We start from the raw sequence: 14,100 nt of genomic DNA, 5'->3' as shown, positions 1-14,100 counted from the left end.
GGCGCTGAAATACGAGAGCACGCAGCCAGATAGAACATGCCACAATTTGTTTGCCATATAGCATCACAGTGGCATGCAGGAAACCATAGCTCACGTGTATTACCCCATTCAATATGGGGTTCATATTTGTGTGAGATTTCTGCGTCTCACAACGCACAAATCTGGCGCGATTTTTTTCGCCCCTGTGAAGCCAGCCTAACTGTGCATTCACACGGGTGTATGCGTATTTCAGTTTGTGAATATGCAGCGCATTCACAGACCAAAATGTGATGTTGCCTTGCAGTTTTCTGCCTATCGGCACCGTATTTATGCGCGTAAAAAATACAGGTTTCCTGCGTATTTACACATGGCCATTGGTTTTAATGGGCTAATACGCACCATATAGGACATGCTGCATTTTCTTCCCACATAATCGAAAGTCGCGTGAAAAATACTCAGGTGTGAATTAACCTATTGAAATCAATAGGCTCTATTCGCTGTGTATCAGGCGCACAAGTAATACAAGATGCATATTTAAGCTAGTGTGAAAGAGCTCACACGAACATATTTGAGCAGCATTTCGCGCAGCAATACAAAGCGAAAAGAAGCCATTGATTTCAGTGGGTTCGTTCACATAAGAGTAATTCACGCACACGTTTAAGCAAAAAAATGCCCAGTATGCTTTATTTACCTGCGTATTTGCACATTAAAATAGCACATATTTAAATAATTAACTAAATTGCTAATTTTAAATTTTAATGAATGGGAGCATGACTGAGTGTTTTTCCTTGTGCGCAAAAAGTACAGTGCATAAAAACACAGCGCAAATGTATGCATAAATGAACTTACGCCCGTATGACACCAGCCTAAGGCATCCTCCAGACGGGCATATGTGCTTTTGTGCGCGGCTGCGTGCAATGCATTTGCGCCCTGAGCGAGGAGTTTTTGCGTGCGTTTTTAGTACACGTTATAGTACTTTTTGCACTCACGAGGCATGATCATATGGGCACTGGACTGTTTAGCCTAATGAGGTACAGAGGTGTTCTTTTTCCTATTGTTTTTGCGCAGTATTTTTGTGTCCCCCACGCCCCATAGACTTTTATGAGGGCCCTTTGGCGCACAAATGCACACAAAATAGAGCATGTTCTATATTTTTATGCGCGCAAAAAAAGGAAAAGGAATACAAACCCTTTGAAATCAATGGGTTCTATTCTCTGTCTATTGCAAATAAGCCCGTGTGAAGGAGTCCTTAAGGCTTTATTCCCACAAGCGTATATCGGCCGCTGTTTTCAAGGCCGGCCGATATACGCTATGATCTGAGCAGTAAAAGCTCATGAAAGGGCGCACAAATCTAACATTTGTGCACTGGTTCAGACGGCATGGGCCCCGGGGCATATACGCCGAGGCCGCCATACCGCCGCTCCTTCCCCTTCCCTCCGCAGCTTATCTCCTCTCTCATCCCCTCCGGCTGATTGCAGTGGGAGGGGGTGGGATGTGGCGGAGCCAAGCGTCAGTGTCTCAGAAATTGCCACAACCATTTCTCACAGGTTTTACTAAACTGGTTATTGAGAAGCCGAATCACAGAACTGGCTAAAAAAAAGTACCCCGATCTAATTCTGCTTTCGACAACTGGCAAGTTCTCCTCCTACTCTGCGATGTCATTGCCGATCTGCCCGTTCAGAGAGGACAGGGGGTAAAGGAGGTCTATGTAGTCTCCTCATCCTCCAACCACTTATGCTCAGTAGTACTGGCACAGCATCTGCCAGTACTGATTCTTTTTTCCACTGGCTGGCAACTATGTCAAAGGCTGCCAGTCAATGGCAGGCAAGCAGGGCTGAGTTTAGACTGACTCGGCAACATTTAGCATAGTTATTTGAGAGTGGTAAGCATTATAGAGGACCGGTTAAGGTCTCGGTCACCTAGCCTTTTTAATGCCAGAGCCTCGGACCTTTGCCATGGATTTTCATGCAGATTGGCACACTGGCATAGCCACAGTCAATGGTGGAAATCTATGAGCAGCCATCTGACGTGGAAACCGATAGGTCAATTTTGTTTTTTAATCTGTGACTAGGATTTCAAAATCGGCACATTGAACCCAACCTGCGCTGTATGAATTACGTTGGTCGAACGGGGCTTCTAGACTGAGTGGGAGGGGAATCCCAGATAAGCTAAAAGTGTGGCTAGCCTTTCTAGCATTTTTGTTGATTCCCAACCATGCAGAGATTCTCAAAACATGAGCTGTTGGGGTACTTGAGGACTGGGGTTAAGAAACACTGCTTTAGAAGATGATTATACAATGTATCATTTAGTGACACTACACTAAGTACAAAATGCTTTTCAGTGGGACTGACCTCATGGTGGTTGTCAATTTCTAAACATGTCTTATAGTATCCCAACCAACCCCAATATATTACCAGGCAGAGTTATGTGTTGCAGTTTTGAAGCACTGTTTTAGTTAAAGTCAGGAGTTGACCCTAAAGACAAGACAACTGTAAAATAAATATGCTGGTTAACAAAATAAAGGCAGCATATGTTAATTAATATACTATGTGTGAAAGTATTGAATTATATTTTACGCAGTAATGTTGTGTGCCTAAGGCCTCGGTCACACGAGCGTGGTTTTAGTGCAGTATAAGTGTGTTAAAAGATTGCATCTAATAGAACCAATAGTTTCCTATAGAACCGTTCAGATGCGAATTGTTTGCACGTCTAAAATTCCTTCATCTAACAAAGATAGACATACAACTTCAATGCGCACATCCGAGGTCAGTGGTGCATGAAAAGATAGGATCTGACCTATCTGTCATGCGTGATGCGTGGGAGTTTCCATACATTCCTGTGGGAGCTGGATAACACACAACACACAGCTCCCGATCATGTGCACGGACAATTTCACTGTTAATTAAACTCGAGACTTAATAGCTGGAAATCGCATGTTCACGCTAATTTTAGTGCAGCATAGCCGCAATCTTTTCTCGTGCCTATACTGTGCTAAAACCACGCTCGTGTGAATGAGGCCTAACAAAAAGTACATGTCCAAAAGGCATGTATTGTTTTACTAAGCGCTTCTTAGATGCTGAGCATGCAGCTTTGTCATAATTAACCTTAGTAATGTTTTACTAAGAGGGAAGTATCACACATGTGGTAGACTTTGTTGGATGCCGATTAACTGTCGTCACTAGACTAATAAGTCCCTAACCCTCTAGTGTCCAATTACAAATTGTTAGTACAATAAGTTTTAACAAACTAAGAAACTAGAGAAACAAAGGAAGACACCAGCATCTTGTTGGTATCAAAATGGTTCTCTAATATATTCATAGCATCAGGTTGCTTATGTACACAAAATGACATAGCAGCAGAGATTCACACCCTTAAAAGTCATGAGTATACAGGATAGGTTATAATGCTAATGATTAACATATGCTAATGCGTTAGGGTCTATTCAGATGTCCATATATCAGCCGGGTTTTTACGCCTGGCCGATATACGCTGTCTCTCTCTCTGCAGGGGGAGGAAGCGGGATGGGACAGGAGCAGTGCACTGAGCTCCCGCCCCCTCCCCACTATTTGCAATACGAGGGGGCGGGCAGAACTTTGCTCCACCCCCGTCCTAGCCCTCCCATTGCAAACAGTGGCGAGTGCTGGAGAGGAAGCGGACAGAGGGTGGGAGCTTATTGCACTGCTCCCATCCCACCTCCTCCCCCTGGGGAGAGAGTCAGTGTATATTGGCCGGGTGCGAAAACCCAGCCGGACGTGTGAATAAGCCCTTAAGGTGTAGATTACTGACATGTTACTATCCAGACACGTGATTTCTAAGAAATGGATTTGGAACAAAGAAAATGAAACTACAAAGTAAACTTAAGGTTTGAAACAGCTCCTTATTAACGGGAAGGAAGAAAACTGCTCCAAGAAGAAGACACAGAGAAAATTAGTTTTTCCCATGAGAACGAAGCGTGTGGGTAAATAGAAATAGCATTGCAAATACAAGCATACACTATTTAACATGATACCTATTTAGCTGCTGTTTTTACCAGCAGGATGCCACCTCTTGCCCAGTCTAGGGGACTTAATGTAATAAGTCCCCTTATCCCCTTATCCCCTCACAACTTTGAATTGTTTACCTTGTGGGAGTTGCTACACTATATAACCTCTTGCATTGGAACAATAAAACAGAAGATCTTGGAAACATCACTTGAGCGTTTCTCATTATTATCTTCTCTGATGCATCTAATAATTATTAGGTATTACCTGATTGATAAGGGTACAATACCTATTTAGTATCACCTAAATTAAGGGATTACTTCAACACTATGTGTATGAAGATGATGTCTAGTGCCCTGCAGTTAGCAAGCAGACATACAATGCTACATGTATTAAAAATGGTATTGCCAAGTAACCAGCAACAATGGGATTATAATAACTAATGACATTTCTATTGTGTTGACTAAACGAAACACTAACTTGCATCATTGTATCCTTAATTTTATCTAATAGTATACACAGGGACCATTACTTGATGGCCTTTATTGGACAAATTGGTACAATAACCTTTCTCTAGACAGCAGTCAAAACTCATTTATATACTATGAGAACCTGCTGCTCGGAGTTCCCCGAATGAGACAGCTAAAAGTGGAAAACAATTCATGTGTTGTACATGAGGATTTTGTAGAAGATATCTCAGGCTGCTATGACACGTATTCTGAGGACGAAGAAGACAAAAATCCATTTGGATTACTTAACGGGACAGCGTAAGTACTACACGAATTATGTAATGAAGTATTGGTAACGCTTACTGCTCCACAAACTTTACGACACTTCGCATTACATGTTTACACAACATGAACCTATTCAACCCATGTCAATTTTAAGTCTAAAATATATTAAGAAATGAATTGGCATCAAATTCTGAACACTTACTTTAAGGCTTCTTCATGCAAATTAATATAAACTGCATACAGCATTTTTGTTTGCATTTTGCTCGTTGCTTGCTCTCCATACACAGTAGTATAGAAAGGTTTGACTGCTGGAGTTATTCTGAAACATCTAATTTGGCCATGCTTATTAGGGTGACTTCAGACATAGTGAGAATAATGTGCTGCAGATTTTTGTCCCATATCAGTAGTAAAAGCTATATGTGTGACATGCCAGGGGCTGCTGAAACCCCATTGATATGTGGTGTGCTGTGGGACAAAAATAAATTCTACCATGTGGTTGTTTTATGCTAAATCGCCACACACAACTTTCCAACGCAACAGTTTCAGATTTTCTTAAAATTTGGTAGGATGGTAGAGGGCATAAAGTAACTTACAGATGCAAAATCTTAGCCTTCAATGATACGCGGTATTTATACAGCAATATTGCAAACTTGAGAAAAAAAGCGAAATTTATGCTTACCAGCACAACAAAAAAAATTCATAACTCTGCTTCTAATTAAGGTATAACTTTCATCTTTGTCTCATTTTAAAGCTAATAGATCAAAGTTTTCTAATAAAAAATCAGATGATATATATAACATTCACACACACACACACACACAACCTGGAGGTTACTCGCTCTCTGGGATCGCCATCTTCTCCATTCAAGTTGGTTGGCACCACCGGATTACTTTAAATTCCACCAGTTTTCTTTCATACACAGCAAACACATACTGGAACCCAATACGATTTCAGGGTTTCCAACCAGCAGGATCCCTGTCACTATCCTCCACCGGGGTGCCTAGAGGGCATATTCCTCTTTCAGATACACAACAGGCCCTAGTCTGGTCAGCACTGGACCTCAGGCACCCAGTTCCTGACGCTACTACAGTATTCTGGCTTTCAGACAACTTCCCCCTGAGTGTGACAGGAACTAATACTTTTATCTTACTTCCTGCCACACCCACAGGTGTTCTCTTTCATTTCTAGTACCTGAATGCCCGTCTGTAGCTCCCTGTAGGCCATTCTGTATATCACCATGCAACAATATATATATTTATTTTTTGCTCCTGTTCTCAAAGCCATCCAAAAATGAAACTTGTACAAGGAGAGACTGCATTTATCTGTATTACACACTTTATTCCTCCAAAAAATTGATATTCAAGGTTGAAATTTACATCAGGTGACCTTGACATTAAAAAAAAGGTTTTATAATAAGAGACTACATTTATTAAAAGTGTGCTCCATTACCTTCAAAACAAACCCAATATGAAAGTTCTATCATAATTAGAAGCAAACTTATGTTTTTATTTTGTTGTTAACCTGATTACCATGTGAGGCAATTATCCCCCTCTACTCTTCCTTAGTCAGACCTCATCTGGAATACTGTGTAAAAGACATTGACAAACTGGAGCAAGTTCAGAGAAGAGTTACAAAGATGGTGAGTGGTCAGCAAATCATGTCCTATGAGGAACAGTTAAAGGATCTGGGAATGTTTAGTTTGCAAAAAAGAAGGCTGAGAGGAGACTTAATGGCTGTCTACAAATATCTGAAGGGCTGTCACAGTGCAGAGGGATCAGCCCTATTCTCATTTGTACAAGGAAAGACTAGAAGCAATGGGATGAAACGGAAAGGGAGGAAACACAGATTAGATATTAGAAAAAACTTTCTGACAGTGAGGATGAGCAATGAGTGGAACAGGTTGCCACGGGAGGGGGTGAGTTCTTCTTCAATGGAAGTGTTCAAACCAAGGCTGGACAAATATCTGGAATAATTTATTGAATCCTGCATTGAGCAGGCGGTTGGACCAGATGACCCTGGAGGTCCCTTACAACTCTACCATTCTATGATAAATTTAACATTTTTTTATTATGTTTGCAACCCTATTGTATGAATACGATGTATCACTGAGGGATATTTTCTTCTGTAAATTACTTTATGAACTCTACTGTTCTACCAAATTTCATAAAAATCCAAAATGGTCAGATTAGGAGCTGTGATGATTCAGCATGGAATAGTTCAATGTGGGAATGTGGAGAGAGAAAGGAAAGGGGTGGAGCAAACCCCAAAATCTCAAAGGCTTGAGTCCCAGATATGTGACCAGGATTCAAAAAGCCTTTGGAAGCTCGCTATTACATCATGTATTTTTGTTAGCCATTAAAAGGTATCATATCTACAAGATTACGTGGTTTCTCTTGCTGGGAACAATCACATTTTGATCTACTGGCTAACAGGATACCAAACCTTTGTTTTCATTATATTCGATTGGAGAGTGGCACTAAGATACCACTAAGATACCAGTTTTTTGTTTTCACATATCAATGTTGGAATGTGGCCTCAAAGGCCATATCTTATTTATTTAGTCCACTTATTCTTGAGAAATGGAAGGGTTTTGCAATACCACTTTCTTAAGGATGGAAAAGTAGTGCAGCAGACTGGTATTTTAACAGTCTAAAAAAAAAGAAACTTAATGAAACGGAAGCAAATTGAAGACAAATGTAACAAACTCCATTGAAATAAATTGGGAAAAGAAACAAGCCTTTATTTCCATTTTTCTGCTACTAATGACTGAACAGACCACCTGAGATTGTGCAGGACACCAAATGCTTCAAAAATGTTCTCCCTCCACAACCCACTAAACTGAGCAATGCCGCATGTAAACATTGCAGCGGTTCCCAAGCTCATACATGCTCTACCGTCAAGAATCTGTGCTTTGTATGGGACGTATATATGACACAGCTGTAGAAGAGAACTCTTTGGCCGAAGAAAAAAGGTAAAAATAAACTTATTTCTTTTCACATGTGACATACAAAAGGCATGGGTGACTGGTAATTGTGATTGTTTTATTTCTTACTAGGTGGACATATTTTACAGAGAAAGAACTAGGAGGCTCTTCTCACTGGGGTAAAATAGCAACTTACAGCGGAGGAGGTTATTACATAGATTTTCAGTTGACAAAGCAAGACACAATAAGGAGTCTGCAAACTCTGAAAAATAACCTGTGGCTGGATAGAGGGACACGAGCGGTTTTTATTGACTTTTCAGTGTACAATGCCAACATCAATCTATTCTGTGTTTTAAGGTGAGCACACATATATGTTCCTATGTAAAAAAAAAATGTGCTATTAGGTGTATACTACTAGGTGCAAAGGAACCATTGCTGCCCGTTTGTTAACACAATGGCCCACCTTCTATCAACAATGGTGCATTTTCTGCCAACTACATAGGAGAGGACAGTTGGAGACATGTAAATCATTAAAGACACATGCTTCTCAACCCCATAGTGACCAAGCTTGTTTGCGTCTTAATGACCGGGCCAAATTTTGGAAATCTGACGTGTCACTTTAACATAGAATAACTCCATAAAGGTCTTGCATGTCCAAGTGATTCCGACATTGTTTTTTCACCACGTGTTGTACTTCATTTGGGAGGTAAAAATAGACTGATAGAATTTGTGTATAATTATTAAAAGCATCAAAATTGGGAAAATTTTTTAAAAAAAAGTGGTTCTGGTTGAAAATGTCTCAAATATGAGCAAACATAAATAGAAATTTTTGATAAGATATATACTTGCATCTGCTTACTTTATTCTGGATGCACATTGGAAAAACTTTAGTTTTTTTTAACCATTTAGGAGACGTACAAATGTAACATTAATTATTAACATTTTGGGGAACACTTTGTTTTACTGCACCAAGCCAAGATTGCAAAGGCTAATGGGTGTCAGAACGATAGAAACCCCCACAAATTACCCCATTTTAAAAGCTATAACCCTTAATATATTCACTGAGGGGTTTCAGGAGTATTTTGACCCCACAGTTTCTTTTCAGGAATGAATGCAAATTAGATGAGAAAAAAATAAAATTTCATATTTTTGCAAATATGTCATTTTAAAGACAGGATTTTTTTTTCAATAATGCACATGAAATGGATACCCCTGTTTGTCCTGTGTTCAGAAACCAATTGAGGCCCTGATATTATGTGGTTAAGCACAACGGGGCCAAAACTGAAAGGAGCAGCCGGTGGCTTTCAGAACAGAAATTTTGCTTGAAGGAGTTTTAGGCCCCATAGAACACTTGCAGAGCTCTTGAGCGGCCAAAACTACAGAAAACCCCCACAAATGACCCCATTCTGGAAACTAGACCCCTTAACGAATTCATCTAGGGGAGTACTGAGTATTTTGACCCAACAGTTTTTGAATGAATCTAAGCAAAGCAAAAGGAAAAAAATTGCAATTTTTATTTTTAAAGCAATTCTGTCATTTTAAAAACATTTTTTTTCCACCGCATAAATATAAATGAAGACGTTCACCCCAAAATGGATACCCTCGTTTGTCCCGTTTTCAGAAACATACACATTGTGGCCCTAATATTCTGTCTGGGTGCACAACGGGGCACAAACCAAACTGAGCATCAAACTTTAACTGTCTTTTAACTTTTATGTGATTGCCATTATCCATTGGATAATGGTAATCACGTGACCAGAAACCGCTCATCGCAGCCCTCAGTTACTGCTCTATGCTCTTGGCTACCTTTTAGTAGCCAAGAGATTTTAAATTTCCCGGGCCCTCCCCAGCTTCTTTGCTTGCATCTGCCATTTTGGTGACGGGCGCATGCGCCAAAACAGGGGAAAGGTCCACAGATAAGGATCCTGTCGAGGGACACCGCAGGCTTTAGGTAAGTAATTTCACCTCCCCTCATGTGTCAGATTCATGATGGGAGGTGAAACTTTAGCTTTTTTACTTTTACATGATCGCTGTTATCCATTGGATAACAGCGCTCACGTGACCAAGAAGCACGCACTACCCCCCCCCACACACACACACACACACACACACACACACACACGTGAGATCTCCAGGCTCTTGGCTACATTTAGTAGCCAGGTGCAGGGAGATTTTAAATTTATCCTGGCAATCTGCGGCTTTTGAGCATGCGTCCGCCATTTTGGTGACCGGCGCATGCAAAGAAGACGGGGGTGGGATCCGCAGATAAATCTTTAGGCCTTGGGTACCTAATTTCATCTCCCTTCACGGATATGATTCATGAGGAGAGATGAAACAAACTTTTTTTCTTTTTACACTTTTTTTAAACTTTTTTTTTAAACTTTTACATGATCGCTGCTATCCATTGGATGACAGTGATCATGTGATCAGGAACCACATACAATGGCTCCTAGTGACAGCTTGCTGCTCTCGGCTACTCATACTAGCCAGGACCAGGGAATTTTTAAAGTTCCTGGGCCTCCCGGCTCTTTGCACATGCGTGTGACGTAATGCTATCTGGGGCGCACGCACAGACACCGGCATCAGGTGGATATCAGCAATCGCATGACTCGGGGAGGGAAGGGGGAGCGCGGCCTGGGATGACATGATGGAGCTGTCATGTTCAGAGCCTGCAGGGTTTTAATCCCCAGAGAAAGCATGGTTTTATGTCCTCGGGGATTAAAGTCCAGCAGGCCAGGACGTAAAAACACTATGGGATGGTCACTAAGGGGTTAAAGCAATGCTTTGGTTTTCCGAACAAAATCTTGTCCTGGGATTGGAAGGAGCAGTTATTCTACCTGCTGTTGGTCTTCTGTGCTGGTGCCCCTCTGATTCACAATTTCTGAGTCCCGTGTTCAGCTGTCCAAGATTAACCAATCCCCACAGTACCTTGGTCGTTTTAGACTACTAAAAGCACTATACCTACTCTGTGATTGGTCAGCACGCCTCACATGAGCACTGCTGGCTAAACAGAAAGAAGTTCACAGTGAGTAATTTAAAAAAATTATAGTGGCCATTTTGAATAGCTGAAAATAGGATCCCGAACGCATATTAACTTTTTCCACCCGACTTTTGCCCTATTCAGCAATTCCAGCAACCTGATTGGTTGTTTGGGTTGGCTGATTCACCGCCCCTTCACTGCCCACTGACAGCTCAGCAGGAGCTTCTGGTGCACATCTCTGTAACTCTATCCTCATGCACATCTCAAAAGGGGGCAGTGAAGGGGCGGTGAATCGGCCAAACAACCAATCAGGTTGCTGGAATTGCTGAATAGGGCAGAAGTCTGGTGGAAAAAGTTAATATGCATCCCGAACAGATTAAAGCAACAGAGAATGCCAGCAAGTAAAATACTGTCCCCCATTGGCCCTAGCACTGAATTTTATCCTGAAACTGGAGGGTCACTTTAATAAATCTGTTTGAATTTCTTTTTTATGTGTATTTTCTGCAGCTTTACATTTGCGATACTAATTTTAATCTTTCCTTTTGATAAAATGTTAAAACTACATTCACGACTTGACTTTCCCCCTTTTTTTCTTCTGTTTTCGAGCAAGACATGTTGCAAATTCTTGCACACTTTTGTTGAAAGTCTCAGGTGCAGTTTCCTCCAAAAATATATTGCATGGTAAATGCGAGACAATGTGGGTAAATGTACTCATAAAGGAAGGTTTTGAATTCAAGAGTGCAGTCCGCCGGGAAACTAGTTAAGGGATAATTATAATTAAACAGATTTCCATTTTGATGGTTTAAACAACTACATGTGAGAAAAATCTTCCAGTCATTTTTTTTATCCCTATTTCCGCAGACTTGTGATAGAGTTTCCAGCTACTGGTGGTGCCATACCATCTTGGCAGATTCGTACAGTCAAGCTCATTCGATATGTCAGCAGCTGGGACTATTTTATAATTGTCTGTGAAATTATCTTCTGTGTGTTCATCTTTTACTATGTGGTGGAGGAGGTTCTGGAGCTAAGAATACATCGATGTAAATACTTTACAAGTATCTGGAACATTCTGGATGTAGTGGTCATAATGGTGAGGATACTTTTTAAAATGAATAGCTTTACTTTTCTGCCTTTCTTTCACACTTACTAACAATATGTCCACTTAGCTCTAATGATAGGTCTGCTTTAGTTACATTCTCCATAAAATATTTCTGAACTTTCTGTTGTGCCAGTCCGCCGTTATCCCTAATTCCCCAGACATGAACCCAATTGAGCATCTATAGAACCCCCGCAATTTTCGTGCTTGATTTATTGATCTTTCTCCACGCAACTGTGGGACACACTGCAGCAGCATGCCTCCACATACCTGAGACCACCTACCAGCACCTTACCGAGTCATACCCTGACCGTCCAGCTGCTGACCGTGCGGCACACGGCGGTTACTCTGGATATTAGCTGATGGTTATAATAATGCGATTCTACTCTGTATTGTGAAGTGAATGCGGTTATGCTTGCAACATAGCTATGTTTAAGTAACTGATTCTATTCTGTTAAGCTTTCCCTTGTAGCCATTTCATTTCACATCTTCCGAACAATGGAAGTGAATCGACTTATGGGATCACTGCTGGAAAATCCCAAAATATATGCAGACTTTGAGTTCTTAGCTTTTTGGCAAACGCAGTACAACAACATGAACGCTGTCAATCTTTTCTTCGCATGGATTAAAGTAAGTGGACAATATTCCTAATCCAGACAATCATCATTGACAGATACATAGTGAATAGATTACACCGAAGAGCTCAATGATGGACCCCCCCCCCCCCCCAAATATTACATCTATACTGATTTAAATAGAAGTTTATATGTAGTCACCAATGAAAACTGAACTGAATCTCTACGTATAGTAACAGTCTACAATATTTTTCTTGCACACTCCGTTTGCGCTTAAAATTTCTCTTGCTTTCAGGGTACGTCCACTTGGGATAGGTCCGCAAAGGAAACTCTGCAGCATATTTATCAGAGATCTGCAGCAGCATAAAAAAAAACCAAAAAAACACACCAAATGGTTGTTTATTAGAGATGAGCGAATATACTCGTTTCGAGTAATTACTCGATCGAGCACCGCGATTTTCGAGTACTTCCGTACTCGGGTGAAAAGATTCGGGGGGCGCCGGGGGGTGGGGGAGGCGTGGCAGAGTGGGGGGTAGCAGCGGGGAACAGGGGGGAGCCCTCTCTCTCTCTCTCTGCCCCCCACTCACCCACGGCGCCCCCCGAATCTTTTCGCCCGAGTACGGAAGTACTCGAAAATCTCGGCGCTCGGGCGAAAAAGGGTCGTGGCCGAGTAGGTTCGCTCATCTCTATTGTTTATAATGCAAAATAGGATAATTGCTGCAGGTCTGTCACTTTATACGTTGCAAAGGGTGAAGCCCATAGTAAAAATCCTTTTTTATCACAGAGGCAGAATTGTCTAATAATCAACCAGAAAGCCCTTCACAGTTTAGACAAAAGCATCCATTGGATATACTAAGGAGATGCTAATAAGATATGGGTCATACTCCTTTTATAGTATATCAACCGCATCTATTGCAAGGCTTTTGTACCTTTGCTAGCTAGGTGAAAACAAAGATACATATGCTCAATACTATGATAGCATATGAATACTCCTTTGCTGGGTAATAGAGCAATCTTTGAAAAAAGAAAGCTAGATTAACATCACCTACACAAGTGCATCTCTATTTAGAATGCCAATTCATCTATGTTAGCTCTGCATTCGGTTTGTTTTTCTAGCATACTGTGAGCTCTGCATCTACCTTGCAGTCCCACAGTTAACTGAATGCTACTGATGCAATAAGGAGATGCCATTGGGATACGGGACATACTCCTACTATCAGTTGCATCTATTGCATTCATTGCTAGGCCTTTGCACCTGTGCCAGCTAGGTGCAAAAAATAAAAGAGATACATATGCTTAACATCATCATAGCATATGAATACTCTATTGTTGGGTAATAGAGCATACCTGTGAGCTATAACAAAGAAAACTAAAAGATTATTACGTGCACGAAAGTATATATCTTCTTTAAAGTGCACTATAAAATGTTCTTTAAGCTCACTGAGGATATTCTGACAAACTAAGATATCACTCATGCACTAGGTGCTCAGTTACCTTATAGTCAAACATTACATGGAAAATACCTGCTAGTCTTTCTGCCCTTTCAAATTAAAAGGATATAGGAGTGAGACATAATATATGTGCTACTGTTTTAAAAAACGCCGGATCAGTTATAACTATACACAGATGGTACTAATTGACAAGTTCTCCTGATGATCCGTTCTATGAACGGGGAAACGCGTCGAGACTGAGACTGAGATTATACATAGTACTATTAGCTGATACTGAGTCTTATAAAGTGGAATCACTATCAGAAAACACAAAGTGGTCACCCGAGACTGAGACTGAGAGTATACATAGTACTATTAGCTGATACTGAATCTTATAAAGTGG

At 40.9% G+C, this 14,100-nt stretch overlaps 1 protein-coding gene across 1 annotated transcript in view; it reads left to right on the top strand.

The window, feature by feature from the left end:
• Window positions 1–14,100, top strand: part of PKD2L1 (polycystin 2 like 1, transient receptor potential cation channel) — a 55,409-nt gene that overhangs the window by 26,104 nt on the left and 15,205 nt on the right. Inside the window, exons 4-7 of the mRNA XM_066600676.1 lie at window positions 4,473–4,726; window positions 7,749–7,973; window positions 11,458–11,686; window positions 12,152–12,322. Coding sequence (XP_066456773.1) covers window positions 4,473–4,726; window positions 7,749–7,973; window positions 11,458–11,686; window positions 12,152–12,322 — 879 coding nt within the window. The remainder of the gene's footprint in view (window positions 1–4,472; window positions 4,727–7,748; window positions 7,974–11,457; window positions 11,687–12,151; window positions 12,323–14,100) is intronic.

The sequence above is a fragment of the Eleutherodactylus coqui genome, chromosome 4 (genome assembly GCF_035609145.1).
Source record: "Eleutherodactylus coqui strain aEleCoq1 chromosome 4, aEleCoq1.hap1, whole genome shotgun sequence".
Taxonomy (NCBI): Eukaryota; Metazoa; Chordata; class Amphibia; order Anura; family Eleutherodactylidae; genus Eleutherodactylus; species Eleutherodactylus coqui.
This window is presented reverse-complemented; position numbering and strand designations above follow the sequence as displayed.